We start from the raw sequence: 16,050 nt of genomic DNA, 5'->3' as shown, positions 1-16,050 counted from the left end.
ATACTACTATTAACTTGGAAATCATAACAGTCTTATTTGGCTTGGATGGAGTAGCTTGGAGAAAGGAAAATCTAAATAAGTGTTTGCACACTAATTTTTACTGAGTGAAATGGGTGTGTGCTCATGGTCATAATTATTTAATTTTCATATAAAAATAATGTTTCATTATTTCTATGAGAATATATCAGCGTTACTAATACCAGTTATGATAAAACTATTACAGTGATGTGATATAAAATCTGTATTTAGCATGGTCATGTTATACAACAAGCAATTCAGATAAAAACATAAAACGTGATGTGGTCCTGTAGTTACACTAGAAACACATTATATTGAATTCTGGTAATAGAAGTGCAATAACGATTTAACAATGAAACAGATAATATCAATGCACAACATATGTTACAATACTTTTAGGCACAAAATCATCAAATTACATTCATGTTGTAACAACAAATAAAGCACCAACCAGCAATCTTCTAGCAGTTACTGATTAAGCTTGTCACCAAATAATGCGCTTCCTACGATGATTCTGAAATAAGAGGAATAAACTTTATTTACTATTATGATTCAGTCTAGAAATAAGAAAGTTAACAACATTGTTCCAGCAAAAGAAGGATTGTATAAATTAACATCACAGCCACACACTGTTTTAATTCTAAAAAATAAATATAAACATTGTTTTGGGTAAATGCATTCCATTACTATAGAGCCACAAAGTCAGAAATAATATATTTTTTGTACATGTATACTTGCACAGGTAAAATAATTATCTACCAAGAAAACGTGTAAGCGAATGGCTCAGCAGAAAAGGACATATGTCAGGGGTTGCTGCTCAGGAATTCCTTAGAAATTACATTTCTAGATGCAATATCAGAGAGAAATTTTTTTTCTCCTTTTTTTTCTTTAACTAAAACAAATCATCTGCCTGAACAACATTGTAACCAACATTTTTGTTGAAAGTGAGTTACAGTTGGAACAGCGTTGCATCTGACACCCTGCATCCGCTAGTTTGACTGTTTCCGCCTCACATTAGCAATCAAATCATAAAATTCTTTGATGTAGAAAACAACATTGTAAGTGAAAGTGTCATGGGTAATGTACTGAATGTTGTGGTAATAAAAACAGTTGAATAAAAGAAGAATGTGTAAAGAACATTTGTGATGGAAGGACAATAAACACAAGGCACTGAAGAACAGTGGATAACCTTTCCTATCATGGAGAAATGCTCTTGTTCCTGGAAAATTGTCACCTGATGGGATGAATAGAGCATCATAACTACTATTCATAATGAAAAAAGATTCTTTATAATTTATGTAGCCAAAAATATGTAGCTATATGTTAAATATTTACAGAGTTCAAATATTGTGATGTAACATTCAGTCAAAACTTGAGAAATTCCTTATTACAGGGTATAAGTTTTGTAAGATGTCATAGAGGTTTTCCCTACAGGAAAGAACCATATATCCGATCATAGTCAAAGCCAATGGTAATGCATTCCTTGTTTGCAAGGTGTTGAGTCAGGGGATTTCAGGAACCTTAGTGACCCAACCCACAAATGTATTGAGGCTCATTCAAAATAACTGAGCGTGTCCACTAACGAATTTCATCTGATGACCCTACGACAATGATACTACTACACTAAGGGGAAGAAAAAGTCACAACATCCTGCAACTGTGGGCTTGTTTCTTTGTTTATTTATTTACATTTTCTCTGCATGGAGCCAGCACAACAATGGCTTTTGCAAATGACAGACATAACCCGTATGACAAAAATTATATTTACAAATTATGTTACTTGATATGATAGTTGTGTTTTACATCTATTGTGTTTTACATCTATTTAATACATAGCTTATATGCTATTGGTTAATATCAAAAGCAGTTTCTTACAATTCACTGAATAAATATAAACATTTTTTCTATTACAAAAGATTTTTAACTTAGTAATAAAAATCAATCCTCTTACATGTTCTTAAATAATTTGGTAGATTGTTAAACCACATCAAACCACTGATGCATGGGCTCCAATCTGCCATTTTTAAGTTTGTGCTTTTCTGAAAGTAGTTATATATTTTTGTTGTGCTCATGTACACCACTGCACTTGATAACTGCAGCTGGTTGACATAAAAATGTAAGTAATTTAAATATGTATACAGAGAATATTGTAAAGTATTTGTGCTGCATGAAAACTTCATGATATGATTCTCTACGGCCTATCCCAAGTACAAGTCTTATTGCTCATTTTTGTAACAGCAATATTCTTTTCATGCAGATGTAATGTTTGAGTAGGAATTATTTTGGTGAGCTGGGTATAGAGGTATAAGCCATTACTGACTTTTACACATAGAAAATGAATATGAAACTTGCTGGCAGATTAAAAATGTGTGCAAGTAAGTTCCATTTCACTCTGATGCAGAGTGAAAATTTCATTCTCAAAATTCATGTGGTTTGTCCAGTGCAGATTTTCATCAACATACACATGCAGATATTTACAGTTGCATTTTTCTGTTGCCAAGATGTTTCATATATTACTTACATTGGCATTGTGAGAACTGCCTGTTTTAAATGTCAACAATTGAAATTTGGTTACATTCAGTTTGAGGCCCTGACTGTTGATGTATTTCATTAATTATTTTACACCATTAGTACCAAAAGATTATAATCCCTTATATTCTCTAAAAAAGAATAAGACTGAGAGGCCATCTGCATACCTTATATCATGGGAGTTAATAGGTAAAGCAATGTTGTTAATATATAGGGGAAAGAGAAAAGGAACAAGGACTGAGCCCGAATGTACGCCCTGTATGACTGTTTCACTGATGGACTGAAAGTTTATAATTTCTTCAACTAATTTAAATGTCAGTGTAGCGTATTGCTTACAGTTCAACACATATGTGGCTATACGATGCTTGTGTGGATCCTGTAAACGATACGAGTTCAGTTTTTTAAAGAAGTAAGCCATGTGTGTTGAATGCTTTTGTTAGGTCTAAAAATACACCTGCAGTTGGCACCCTCTGGTCCAACAGATACACTTGAGATCTGCATCCTCTGTTCAGACAGGCAGTACACCTCACGGGAGAAATGTGTAGCTGCTATGGTCATACTTAGCCTTTTCTAAAGACACTCTAGGAATCTATAAGCAGTTTGCGTTTTGTGAAAAAGGCACTAAGCTGGGACAGGATAATACCTGTGAATATCTTACCTAAGGTGGAAATTAATGATATTGGTCTACAGTTATATACAACTTCCTTACTTCTCTTTTTGTACACTGATTTCAAAACATTTATTTTTAGAAGAGTTTGACACATATTTTACCTAATGCTGCAATTATAACATAGATAGGTGGTTATAAGATTTATTTTAAGCACCCCTTAGTAATTGTGTCGGCTATGCCTTCCCATCCAGATGAATTTTTTTTTTCTTTAGCATGTGTATAACTTTCCAACTTCCTGCTCGTTTACCTCCCAAATTCAAAGTCAGCACACTGAGTGAGATGGCATGGGGTATCAACTTGTGAATCTATAACAAGGATTGGTTGGTTAGTAGGTGAAGTGAAATAGTTATTAAAAATATTACGCTTAGTGCTTGGGCTTTTTACAAAGTTACCATCATGTCTTATGCCGAATGGTTCCATGTTCATATATGGTTACTACCATTTTGACAATGCTTAACTACCTTTTGGGTTTCTCTAACAGGGCAGCAGTAGTCATAATGTCTCAACAGGGTTGAACAGAAGTCACTCCATTCATCATCAAACAAATCAGGATTATTTTTAAAGGCATTAACATTTGTGTTATTCACAGTTCCTTTCTGCATAAGGATCTTTGTTATTTTTGGCACAGCTGAATTTATGTACTCTATCACATGACAAAAGTGGTCACAGTAATGAAAATCTAGGCTACTATAATTTAGCTTATGTGATTGTCTTTTAATTGTGCCTGTCTGCAACTTGACATGTGTTCTTTATGATAAGTGATAATCTGTCTTTTCCTACACTGTTGATATTCCTATGTGGAATTTCCACTGTTTGAGTTTTACCTTATTTATAATATTTCTGCTGATAATAGCATAATCTGTTCTAGTGGAGGAAGTGTCCTTTACTCTAGTGTCTGGTCTTACTATATTTACAAGATTATTTGACCTTAATACATCAGTGAGTATCTAATTTACTGTACTATTAGAATTTGCATCTATATTACAGTCACTAAATTTAGCAAGGTGATTAGGGCCAGTCCAGTGTGGCCAACTACCCTACTAAGTCTGTCCATAAAGCACATTACATGTGCAATGGTGGGCTATATACGCCAGTCATGTTATCGTCAGCTAATTTCAGATGATTATCTGTATTTTAACTGAACCTTCTGTAGTGTGGTGTTCAAGACTAGATTTTTTTTTAACAGTTACATGTTTACTAACATTTATTGCCACACCACCACTTTGCAGAATTGCCTGCAACAATTATTTGCTAACAGGTAACCTTCTGATCTGCAATATATTCTTTCATTGGTTTTGGTCCATGTTTGGGCCGACCGGTACATGTGGCGAGTGCTCCTCTATGAATATTTGCAATAAATCCAGTTTGTGCCCGAGACACTGAACATTTAAATGCATCACGTTTAAGGGATTTGTTATAGGTTTAAAACTTTGCTCTGATAACATTTATTTAGGTTACAATTTTTACAATAAATTACAGTATGAACTGGATCTTTAGTACTGTTCTGCAATGACTTATTTCGCAGTATGGGTTTGCTTCAAGTGAATAGGGTTCAGGCACATCAGAACTACATCTACATCTACATCTACATTTATACTCCGCAAGCCACCCAACGGTGTGTGGCGGAGGGCACTTTACGTGCCACTGTCATTACCTCCCTTTCCTGTTCCAGTCGCGTATGGTTCGCAGGAAGAACGACTGTCTGAAAGCCTCCGTGCGCGCTCTAATCTCTCTAATTTTACATTCGTGATCTCCTCGGGAGGTATAAGAAGGGAGAAGCAATATATTCGATACCTCATCCAGAAACGCACCCTCTCGAAACCTGGCGAGCAAGCTACACCGCGATGCAGAGCGCCTCTCTTGCAGAGTCTGCCACTTGAGTTTGTTAAACATCTCCGTAACGCTATCATGGTTACCAAATAACCCTGTGACGAAACGCGCCGCTCTTCTTTGGATCTTCTCTATCTCCTCCGTCAACCCGATCTTCTGGTACGGATCCCACACTGATGAGCAATACTCAAGTACAGGTCGAACGAGTGTTTTGTAAGCCACCTCCTTTGTTGATGGACTACATTTTCTAAGGACTCTCCCAATGAATCTCAACCTGGTACCCGCCTTACCAACAATTAATTTTATATGATCGTTCCACTTCAAATCGTTCCGCACGCATACTCCCAGATATTTTACAGAAGTAACTGCTACCAGTGTTTGTTCCGCTATCATATAATCATACAATAAAGGATCCTTCTTTTTATGTATTCGCAATACATTACATTTGTCTATGTTAAGGGTCAGTTGCCACTCCCTGCACCAAGTGCCTATCCGCTGCAGATCTTCCTGCATTTCGTTACAATTTTCTAATGCTGCAACTTCTCTGTATACTACAGCATCATCCGCGAAAAGCCGCATGGGACTTCCGACACTATCTACTAGGTCATTTATATATATTGTGAAAAGCAATGGTCCCATAACACTCCCCTGTGGCACGCCAGAGGTTACTTTAACGTCTGTAGACGTCTCTCCATTGATAACAACATGCTGTGTTCTGTTTGCTAAAAACTTTTCAGTCCAGCCATACAGGTGGTCTGATATTCCGTAGGCTCTTACTTTGTTTATCAGGCGACAGTGCGGAACTATATCGAACGCCTTCCGGAAGTCAAGGAAAATGGCATCTACCTGGGAGCCTGTATCTAATATTTTCTGGGTCTCATGAACAAATAAAGTGAGTTGGGTCTCACACAATCGCTGTTTCCGGAATCCATGTTGATTCCTACATAGTAGATTCTGGGTTTCCAAAAACGACATGATACTCGAGCAAAAAATATGTTCTAAACTTCTACAACAGATCGACGTCAGAGATATAGGTCTATAGTTTTGCGCATCTGCTCGACGACCCTTCTTGAAGACTGGGACTACCTGTGCTCTTTTCCAATCATTTGGAACCTTCCGTTCCTCTAGAGATTTGCGGTCCTTGGACACTAGTGCAATGCTTCTTTATCCCAAGAAAGCCTTGCGCTTGCAATCCAGGGCAATAGGATCCTCCCCTTTAATACACTTGTCGCACAGTTCACTTAACTGGGAAACCAGCTTAGCCTTTCCTTTTTCTGTTTAAGAGCAGTCTGTGGCTTGTGTGTTCATCACAGTTCATTTTTTTTTCCAGCTGAAAACTATGGAAGTTTACTTCTTTATTGATGGGAAGAGAGCAATGTGCACTACATGTGTATACCGGGGGGAGTCATCCAAGATGTGAAAAGGGTCCTTTCAGATGCCATGAGGGGTACAGGGTGCAGCCAACTGCAGGTGGTGGCTCATGTCGGCACTAATGACGTGTGTCGCTATGAATCGGAAGATATTCTCTCTGGTTTCCGGTGGCTATCTGATTTGGTGAAGACTGCCAGTCTTGCTAGTGAGATCATCTGTAGTATCATCAACAGGACCAATTTCAGACCTTTGGTACAGAGCCGAGTGGAGGGTCTGAATCAGAGGCTCAAATGGTTCTGGGACCGTGTAGACTGCAGATTCCTCGACTTGCACCATAGGGTGATGGGGTTTCAGGTTTAACTAAATAGGTCAGGTGTCCTCTACACACAGGAGGCAGCTACACGGGTAGCAGGGGCTGTGTGGCATTGACTGGGCGGTTTTTTAGGTTAGACAGTCTCGGGAAAGATCAAAAAGGGCTCCAGTCTCAAAGGCTACAGGGCAAAGAAATGGCAAGAATCGACCAAGCAACAGTCGGTATTGTAGTTGTGAATTGTCGTAGCTCTGTTGGAAAAGTACCAGAGCTTCAATCGCTGATGGAAAACACTGATGCTGAAATCGTTATAGGAACAGAAAGGTAGCTAAAGATGGGGCTACATTCTGCCAAAATTTTTACAGAGGCACTAACCGTGTTCAGAAAGGATAGATTAAATAAAGTGCGTTTGTGTCTGTTTGTAGTAGTTTATCCTGTAGTGAAGTTGAAATAGATTGTTCCTGCGAATTACTATGGGTAGAGGTTATACTCAACAGCCGTACCAAAATAATAACTGGCTCCTTCTACCGACCCCCCGACTCAGATGATGTAATAGCTGAACAGTTCAAAGAAAACTTGAATCTCATTACAAGTTAAGTACCCTACCTATACAGTTATAATTGGTGGAGACTTCAATCTACCCTCGATTTCTTGGCGAAAATACATGTTCAAAGCTGGTGGTAGGCAGAAAACATGTTCCAAAATTGTACTAAATCCTTTCTCTGAGAATTACTTTGAACAATTAGTACATGAGCCAACACGAATTGTAAATGATTCCAAAAACACACTTGACATCTTAGCTACAAATAATCCTGATCTAATTGAGAGCGTCATGACAGATATAGGGATTAGTGAACACAAGGTCATTGTAGCGAGGCTCAACACCATACCTATACAGTTATAATTGGTGGAGACTTCAATCTACCCTCGATTTCTTGGCGAAAATACATGTTCAAAGCTGGTGGTAGGCAGAAAACATGTTCCAAAATTGTACTAAATCCTTTCTCTGAGAATTACTTTGAACAATTAGTACATGAGCCAACACGAATTGTAAATGATTCCAAAAACACACTTGACATCTTAGCTACAAATAATCCTGATCTAATTGAGAGCGTCATGACAGATATAGGGATTAGTGAACACAAGGTCATTGTAGCGAGGCTCAACACCATATAAACCAAAACCACTAAAAATAAACGCAAAATATATCTATCTAAAACAGCAGATAAAAATTTGCTTGATGCCTTCCTAAGAGTGAGTCTCCATTCCTTTCAAGCTAATAATGTATGTGTAGACGAGGTATGGCTCAAATTCAAAGATACAGTATCAACAGCAATAGACAGATTCATACCGCATAAGGTAATAAGAGATGGGGCTGATCCACCATGGTACACAAAACACGTCAGAACACTGTTGCAGAAGCAACGAGAAAAGCACGCCAAATTCAGAAGAACGCAAAATCCCCAAGACTGGCTAAGTTTCACAGAAGCTCGAAATTTAGAGCGGACATCAATGTGAGGTGCTTTTAATAGTTTCCACAATGAAACATTGTCTCAAAACATGGTAGAAAACCCAAAGAGATTCTGGTCACGAAGTTACTAAATGCAGTTTTCTGTAATTCCTTCATGAAAGAAGATGAAGTAAATATTCCAGAATTCAAAACCAGAACAGCTGTTAGCATGAATGACGTAAAAGTAGGTATCTTAGGTGTTGCGAAACAACTCAGATCACTTAAGAAAGGCAAGTCTTCCGGTACAGATGATATACCAGTCAGGTTTCTTACCAGTCAGGTTTCTTTCAGAGTATGCAGACACAATAGCCCCTTTCTTAGCAGTCATATACAACCACTCACTTGACGAAAGGTCTGTTCGTAAAGACTGGAAAGTAGCACAGGTCACACCAATATTCAAGAAAGGAAATAGGAGTAACCCATTGAATTACAGACCCATATCACTGACCTCAGTTTGCAGTAGGATTTTGGAGCATATACTGTACTTGAACATTATGAATCACCTTGGAGAAAATGACTTATTGATACATAACACAGATTATGAAAATATCTGTTCTTGTGCAACACAGCTAGCTCTTTATTCCCATGGAGTAATGAGTGCTGTCGACAAGGAATCTCAGATCGATTCCATATTCCTAGATTTCCAGAAGGCTTTTGATACCATTCCTCACAAGTGACTATTAATTAAATTGCATGCATATGGAGTGTTGTCTCAGTTGTTTGACTGGATTTGTTATTTCCTCTCAGAGAGGTCACAGTTCATAGTCATAGACATGAGTAGAACAGAAGTGATATCTGGCGTTCCACAAGGTAGTGTCATAGGCCCTCTGCTGTTCCTGATTCACATAAATGATCTAGGTGATAATCTTAGCAGCCCCCTTAGATTGTTTGCAGATGACGCTGTAATTTACCATCTAGTAAAATCATCAGACAATCAATTCCAATTTCAAAATGATCTAGAGAGAATTTCTGTATGGTGCGAAAAGTGGCAATTGGCACTAAACAAAGAAAACTGCGAGGTCATTCACATGGGTACTAAAAGAAATCCAATAACTTTTGGCTATGATAAATCGCACAAATCTAAGGGCTGTCAATTCAACTAAATACCTCGGAATTACAATTATGAGCAACTTAAATTGGAAAGACCACATAGATTATATTGAGGTGAAGGAGAAACAAAGACTGTGCTTTGTTGGCAGAACACTTAGAAGACGTGACAAACCCACTAAAGAGATAGCCTACATTACACTTGTCCACCCTCTGCTGGAATATTGCTGCGCGGTATGGGATCCTTACGAGGTATGACATCGAAACAGTGCAAAGAAGAGCAGCTCGTTTCGTGTTATCGCGCAATAGGGGTGAGAGTGTCACTTCTATGATTCGCAAGTTGGCGTGGCAGTCACTGAAACAAAGGCAGTTTTCTTTGCAGTGAGATCTACACTCCTGGAAATGGAAAAAAGAACACACTGACACCGGTGTGTCAGACCCACCATACTTGCTCCGGACACTGCGAGAGGGCTGTACAAGCAATGATCACACGCACGGCACAGCGGACACACCAGGAACCGCGGTGTTGGCCGTCGAATGGCGCTAGCTGCGGAGCATTTGTGCACCACCGCCGTCAGTGTCAGCCAGTTTGCCGTGGCATACGGAGCTCCATCGCAGTCTTTAACACTGGTAGCATGCCGCGACAGCGTGGACATGAACCGTATGTGCAGTTGACGGACTTTGAGCGAGGGCGTATAGTGGCCATGCGGGAGGCCGGGTGGACGTACCGCCAAATTGCTCACTGGTGATCGTCGAGGGGACACTGAATAGTGCACAGTACATCCAAACCGTCATCGAACCCATCGTTCTACCATTCTTAGACCGGCAAGGGAACTTGCTGTTCCAACAGGACAATGCACGTCCGCATGTATCCCGAGCCACCCAACGTGCTCTAGAAGGTGTAAGTCAACTACCCTGGCCAGCAAGATCTCCGGATCTGTCCCCCATTGAGCATGTTTGGGACTGGATGAAGCGTCGTCTCACGCGGTCTGCACGTCCAGCACGAACGCTGGTCCAACTGAGGCGCCAGGTGGAAATGGCATGGCAAGCCGTTCCACAGGACTACATCCAGCATCTCTACGATCGTCTCCATGGGAGAATAGCAGCCTGCATTGCTGCGAAAGGTGGATATACACTGTACTAGTGCCGACATTGTGCATGCTCTGTTGCCTGTGTCTATGTGCCTGTGGTTCTGTCAGTGTGATCATGTGATGTATCTGACCCCAGGAATGTGTCAATAAAGTTTCCCCTTCCTGGGACAATGAATTCACGGTGTTCTTATTTCAATTTCCAGGAGTGTATTTACGAAATTTCAATCACCAACTTCCTCTTCCAAATGTGAAAATATTTAGTTGAGGCCCACCTACGTAGGGAGAAATGATCATCAAAAATAAGAGAAATCAGAGCTCGAACGGAAAGGTTTAGTTGTTCCTTTTCCCCACGCACCATTCGAGAGTGGAATGGTAGAGAAGTAGTATGAAAAAGGTTCGATGAACCCTCCACCAGGCACTTAGGCGTAAATTGCAGGGTAACCATGTACATGTAGATGTAGTATTAACTGTTGTGGCCGATCATGCTGCCCTGGCACAGTTGCGATGATGACATTTATATTAAGTAGTTTTGGTAATCTGTTTCGAGAGCATCACAGAGCAGTCTTGTTTTACTTTTTATACACACCGTTTCCAATACCTATAATCATAACCTGATTGTCTTTATTTAGTTGGCTTGTCTCTATTACAATATTCTCCACCATTGCAGTTAACTTGACACCAGGTTTAACCTTAGCGACAACTGAATGTTTTGAACACATACTCTCATGGAAGTGTGTGGAGATGTCTTTTACATGACTGTCAGCATATGGTAGGGGTCCTCTGGTGCACCTTTGCATCAGAAAGTTAACTTTATTTTTTTTATTTTTTATTTATTTATTTATTTTGGGAGTTTTGTATTTGCTTTTCTGTTTGTCTACATTGGTTTTATTACCATAGTCTGCACCTAGTGCTGAAAATTTATTTGACTACACTATCACTGGGACCGTAATTACACGTTGAACTTGTTCAAATGTTTTGCTCAGCATATACCAAGTTTCATGCATGGACAACATTATTGTCTCATCAAAGCATCGTGGAAAGGCTGAGAGATACTGGGAAATGAATACTGTTGATAGCTAAAATTTCAATTTTCTTTATCTTCTATGATAAACTTTCACCACACAAAAGAAAGACTTACTTGATATCTGCCAATATATCCCAGCTGAAATATGGAATTGCTATCAGCATCTACCAAATTAGTAGGGGGTTTGCATGTCAGTCTTATAAAATCTACTGACTGAGGACGTTTATTGCTTATTGGATCTGTAGACAAAATATATTGATAGACCAAATAAAATTCTATTACATGCACTGATAAACATATATTGTCTACAGACTAGCATTTAGCAAATTACGATCATTTGCGGAGGTATTCATCATATTGGATTACAATTTTGTTTGCACCATTCATGCTATTATGTACACATATTTCTATATGACAACAATGGGAAGTTTCTGAATGGAATAATATGTAAAATAAAGGAAAGGCTACCATGCACCTACAGCAGATGGACATGTGTCATTCATGTAAAAACATGCAACTGAAGACAGTAGTCACACTAGCTATCGAGCTCTTGCTCTTTCTCTAGGAAAAGTACACACATTTGAATACACAACCACACAGACACCCAAATGCATATACCCATGGCCAAGTGAGGGAGACTGTTGATCAGCAATTACTGAGAGCAGTTGCCTGGGTAGATGGAGGTGGGGAAGGGATAAAGACAGGTGCACAAGGTGAAAAGTGGGTAGCGGGATAGCGTGAGGCAGGTCTTTCGACACATGACACAGCACAATGGTAGTAGTTCAGATGGTAGAGCATATGAGAGATAGAAATCCTTTCATCTTGTTGGGCAGTCACTGAGTCACCTGTCAAACAAGCTAATTCACACTATCCCACTGCCCATTCCTTGCCTCATGCATCCTTCCCTACCCACTCACAATCTCCGTCTCTCTCTACCTGGGCAAGTGCTCTCCAATAAGCACTAAACAATAGTCAGTCAAACTGCAACTGCAGTTGCTGCATTTGGGTGTCTACATGGTTCGTGTATGTGAATGTGTGTACTGTTGCAAGAGAAAGGGCAAGAGCTCGAAAGCTAGTGTGAATACTGTTTTCTGTTGCACGTTTCTTTGTAACACACATCAGTCAGGTAAGCAGTTGCCTTTCTTTCCTCTATTTTACATATATATTCTATATGGTTTCATAGCATTTTCTATTCTTCTTTAAGAACATATTTTCTGTTTAATGTAAGTTACATCTTTTTTTATTTTAGTACCATATTGAAGTTTGTCTTGAGCTATAGTAACATAAAATCATTTATACTATAGTAACTCTTTACTCTCTCCAATGTTTTAAGAAATTTTTTGAAAGTATTTTAATCTCTCTCTCAAGTTTGAGGAGAGTTTTTCTTGTGCTTATGGCTTTGGTATTTCATGGCACAGTGTATGGGCTTGTGGAAGAGGTTCCATTTCCTTGTGTCATGGTTGTGCTGTGTCTTGATATCTTTATTATTCGCAACATATTCGAATTTTGCCCAGCATACGAGTTGTATAGGTATATGCTCAGTAGTGTTTAGTGTTAGTATCTCAAGAGCTTTAACTGCTGGCCTACATGATTCTCCATTTAAGATTGGTTATCATTCTTATTGTTCTTTTTGTGATTTAAATGCCCTATTAATGTTTGATCTGGAGGTGCCTTCTCACAGAACCAAGCCATAAGTTAATGCCAGCTGGATTAGTGCATAGTGTGTCATTTTCATAATATTTGTGTCTTATTAGATAGCTGAATTTTTGGCAGCACCCATAGGTTTGAGTTTTCCACTTCTGTATTCTACACACGTTTAGTGTAATTACAACAGAAACTAAGTTAAATTTTTCACTTTCTTCTGTTGCTGTTGCTTATGCATATTTCTACTGCAATAAACATTATGGTTTTGATCTATTTTGTTATGTTTTCTCAAAACAAGCAAAACAAGCATTCTATTTCCACAAAGAGTAACCCAGCTTAACCAGAGTGTTTCAGCAGAAAAATGTCATAACTGTGCAAATCCAGAATTATTCATCCAGGAAAATTAAAACAGTGCTATTTTCCAAAGACAACATAAGCAGTTGTGTAATTACAATTGTGTACTTATAAAAATATGCAAGATTAATTTTAACACATATATACTGACTGACTCAACAAAGGCCAAATCAGTATGTCTAAAATAGCTTATTTTTCTCCTGAAAATTTGCTTTCTTGTTGAACAATTAAAATGTGCACGATGAAGACCTTTGAAGGAAAATTTACCCTAATTGGTGAGCATACTGTAAAACAACCACTGGCAACACAGTTGGACCTACAGATTCTGGGGTGCCTGAAACATTGTGCAAAGGGGAGTTGGAGCATCTTGGAAACACTGAAATCAAAAAGAAAAATTTTGGAACAATAATAATCTGCCACTGGTTGGATTAAAATCTTTTATTTTGTGTTTGCAACTGTTATGCATTTTCATGTGACTGGTCTATCGTGTCTTTATGCTGAAACATGAATGCTACAAGTATCTGAAGCTACTGATCCCAGGGTCTGAATAAAGCCAAAAAATCTGGAGCCTTTTTTATCACTATTACTTCTCTTTGAAGAGAAATGAAATGGCATTACTGGCCCACAGACTCCATCTGGCGATGTTCAGCCACCTAGCGCAATTGCTTGTAGTGTACGCCACTTGGCAACTTGAATGTCTGATGAAGATGAGATGAATGACTAGGACAACACAAACACTGAGTCCCAAATCAAGAAAATCTCCAACCCGGCCAGGAATCTGACTCGGGGCCCAACAAAATTGAGATACATCTACACCTACATTTATACTCCGCAAGCCACCCAATGGTGTGTGGCGGAGGGCACTTTACGTGCCACTGTGTCATTACCTCCCTTTCCTGTTCCAGTCGCGTATGGTTCGCGGGAAGAACGACTGTCTGAAAGCCTCCGTGCGTGCTCTAATCTCTCTAATTTTACATTCGTGATCTCCTCGGGAGGTATAAGTAGGGGGAAGCAATATATTCGATACCTCATCCAGAAACGCACCCTCTCGAAACCTGGCGAGCAAGCTACACCGCGATGCAGAGCGCCTCTCTTGCAGAGTCTGCCACTTGAGTTTGTTAAACATCTCCGTAACGCTATCATGGTTACCAAATAACCCTGTGACGAAACGCGCCGCTCTTCTTTGGATCTTCTCTATCTCCTCCGTCAACCCGATCTTCTGGTACGGATCCCACACTGATGAGCAATACTCAAGTACAGGTTGAACGAGTGTTTTGTAAGCCACCTCCTTTGTTGATGGACTACATTTTCTAAGGACTCTCCCAATGAATCTCAACCTGGTACCCGCCTTACCAACAATTAATTTTATATGATCGTTCCACTTCAAATCGTTCCGCACGCATACTCCCAGATATTTTACAGAAGTAACTGCTACCAGTGTTTGTTCCGCTATCATATAATCATACAATAAAGGATCCTTCTTTCTATGTATTCGCAATACATTACATTTGTCTATGTTAAGGGTCAATTGCCACCCCCTGCACCAAGTGCCTATCCGCTGCAGATCTTCCTGCATTTCGTTACAATTTTCTAATGCTGCAACTTCTCTGTATACTACAGCATCATCCGCGAAAAGCCGCATGGGACTTCCGACACTATCTACTAGGTCATTTATATATGTTGTGAAAAGCAATGGTCCCATAACACTCCCCTGTGGCACGCCAGAGGTTACTTTAATGTCTGTAGACGTCTCTCCATTGATAACAACATGCTGTGTTCTGTTTGCTAAAAACTCTTCAATCCAGCCACACAGCTGGTCTGATATTCCGTAGGCTCTTACTTTGTTTATCAGGCGACAGTGCGGAACTGTATCGAACGCCTTCCGGAAGTCAATGCTAACCACTGGACTATGAGCTGCTGACCTTAGAAGGGAACATTTACTTGTTAAGAATACCTGTAAACTAGTAAATAATAATGAGAACATCACATAATTGTTGCAATTCAAAAGTAGTCACAGTCAGATCCAAAATAAAATGAGATTCCTAGACTACTTTTCATTTTTAAGATAATAGTATCCTGTGGTTGCTGTTACAGCATGTCCAGAGCTTTCAAACTACTCACGAATGCTTCCTAGTCTTGTTTGAGAAGTCTGCATGCTTTGTATTGCATCAGATCTTTGATGTCCTTGTGCAATGCATTAGTCTGAAAGCTGTGGACACCCTAAGCAGTAACCAGTATGGGGTGGTTCAAAAAGATTCACCCGGTTTCAGAAGATTACATCTACCACATGAATGAAGATGGAAACCTACGGTACATTTAACTAATGACTGAAAACAAAATTTTATCTTGGCACCATTCGTAAGTTACTGATTCATATGGTTGCCACCAGGTGTCACCCTGATGCAAACAGTTCACTCGCTCGTTCTTTCATTACCCAACGTGTATCAAGTCAAGATAGCTATTAAGACAGCAAGAAAAGGTATTTTGCATTCTATGTTCAAAGTGGTACAATGTACTTGAAACTGTGTGATGTGGCATCGAGAGAGGGACACAGCACTTCCTCAGCAGTGGATCAGCAATAAGGGTCAGATGGATTTCGCACTGCATCACTGGCCTCCAACGTCAACTGATGTCACACTATGTGATTTTTTGT

At 39.3% G+C, this 16,050-nt stretch overlaps 1 protein-coding gene across 3 annotated transcripts in view; it reads right to left on the bottom strand.

Annotated features, from left to right (window-relative positions):
• Positions 1 to 223: 223 nt before the first annotated feature.
• Positions 224 to 16,050, bottom strand: part of LOC124711589 (trichoplein keratin filament-binding protein) — a 313,083-nt gene continuing 297,256 nt past the window's right edge. For all 3 annotated transcript variants that reach the window (XM_047241740.1, XM_047241738.1, XM_047241739.1), the window contains one exon: positions 224 to 532. In XM_047241740.1, the coding sequence (XP_047097696.1) occupies positions 503 to 532 (30 nt within the window). In that variant the 3' untranslated portion in view covers positions 224 to 502. The remainder of the gene's footprint in view (positions 533 to 16,050) is intronic.

This window comes from Schistocerca piceifrons, chromosome 8 (assembly GCF_021461385.2).
Source record: "Schistocerca piceifrons isolate TAMUIC-IGC-003096 chromosome 8, iqSchPice1.1, whole genome shotgun sequence".
NCBI classification, from domain to species: Eukaryota; Metazoa; Arthropoda; class Insecta; order Orthoptera; family Acrididae; genus Schistocerca; species Schistocerca piceifrons.
The sequence above is the reverse complement of the archived record's forward strand: the minus strand, read 5'-3'. Positions and strand labels throughout refer to the sequence as shown.